Here is a 1,529-nt window from a genome sequence, read left to right as displayed (position 1 = left end):
TCTGGTGGTGAGCAGGAGGCACAGCGGGAGTCTCGTTCGTGACAAGTAAACTACTATAGCCTCAATTTTTAGAGTGCACTGTGTTTATTTGTTTTTAATGAAAGATGCTCATTTTCATAAAATGAAGGTAGACACTGATTCTCCAAAAATGAAACTTGTCCATACAGATCTGGGTCTGAACCGCAGGTCTCCTGAACCCATGCAGTCTGTCATAGCCGAGATCTCTTCTGCACTTATTCATACGTCACATCAGTGACGTCAGACAGTACTTTTGATACAGTAGAGCAAAACATGATCTCTGCATGCTGCAGTTGAAGCTGTTTCTGTGTTTTGTGTCATTCAGACACAAGAAAACATCTGAGGATTGTTGGTGATTTCCTGTGAGATCAGTCTGTTAACTGAGGACTAGTATTTTGGGGGCCCTAAGTAGATTTTAAAAAAGCTTACAGAGAAATAATAGATAGCCAACTGCACTGGTTACTGTACTGAACCAGTGTTAGTGACTCCCTGCTGCTCACGGGGATCTATGCAGCTGCCGTTCTATTATTATTAGTTAACAAAATGCATAAAAGTCCAAACATGATCTTCCCAATGGTAAGTCAGTGTAATTATTGATGATAACTCTTTAGGATTAAACGAATGTATATCTTTCATAGATGTTTCTGAAGCTTGTGAAAGGGTTACTTGATATTTTAACACAACTGCTGGTGTTAAATCTGTTTGTTCTGTAGAATATTTTATATGAAATTGTAAAAAAAAGTGATGATTGCGCAGTTTTTTTATTGCATTTTGTGCTCTTTTTCAGTGAGTGATCTGAGGATTGTGCTGATAGGAAAGAATGGATCAGAAAACAGACGGGTGGCAAACACTATATTTGGTAGAGTAACATTTGACAGTGAAGCTCCATATTATTCATGGCAGCACAGTGACAGAATCAGTGGAGAGGTGGAGGGGAGAAAGATCACAGTCTTCAATCCTCACCTGCTCCAGACAAATTTCCCACAGGGAGTGATAATAGATGGAGTGAGAGACTGTGTGTCTCTGTCTGCTCCAGGACCTCATGTGTTTGTACTCGTACTGCAGAATAAGAACTTCAGTGAGAACGACAGACACAGCGTGAAATATGTGCTGAACCTCTTCAGTTACCAGGCCATGAAACACACTATAGTGCTGACTACTGATGAAGAGCCACGCGGATCAATATTCGCTTCTAGGAATAACACTATTCATGATTTAATAAAGGAGTGTGGAGGAGGACATCTGAAGTTTAATACAGTAAGCACAGGATGGCGCTTTGAGTTGTTCAGAAAGACAGAAGAGATACTCAAGAAAGAATGTATAGAATTTCTCATCTGTGACACGTGTGAGGATGAAGGTGAAGAAACACAAGTGGACAAAGATCTGAGCAGATCTGGAGCTTCAGTCAGAGGAGACGAGAAAAAGAAGGACACAAAAACAGCTAGTGATGGAGGAGGTTTGTTACGGTCTTTCTCAGGATAATACTTCTAAGAATATGATCATGAACTATT

General features: G+C 40.2%; 1 protein-coding gene across 1 annotated transcript; it reads left to right on the top strand.

Moving 5' to 3' along the window:
- Nucleotides 1-805: 805 nt before the first annotated feature.
- LOC107683022 (GTPase IMAP family member 5-like) lies at nucleotides 806-1,474 on the top strand (the record flags this gene model as incomplete). Its single annotated transcript, XM_016479115.1, has 1 exon — nucleotides 806-1,474. A coding segment is annotated over one exon (669 nt), but the record flags the coding sequence as incomplete, so codon positions are not given.
- Nucleotides 1,475-1,529: the final 55 nt, after the last annotated feature.

The sequence above is a fragment of the Sinocyclocheilus anshuiensis genome, unplaced genomic scaffold (genome assembly GCF_001515605.1).
Source record: "Sinocyclocheilus anshuiensis isolate Anshui unplaced genomic scaffold, SAMN03320099.WGS_v1.1 C32822049, whole genome shotgun sequence".
Taxonomy (NCBI): Eukaryota; Metazoa; Chordata; class Actinopteri; order Cypriniformes; family Cyprinidae; genus Sinocyclocheilus; species Sinocyclocheilus anshuiensis.
Note: the sequence above shows the minus strand (reverse complement) of the source record. Positions and strands in the feature narration are given on the sequence as shown.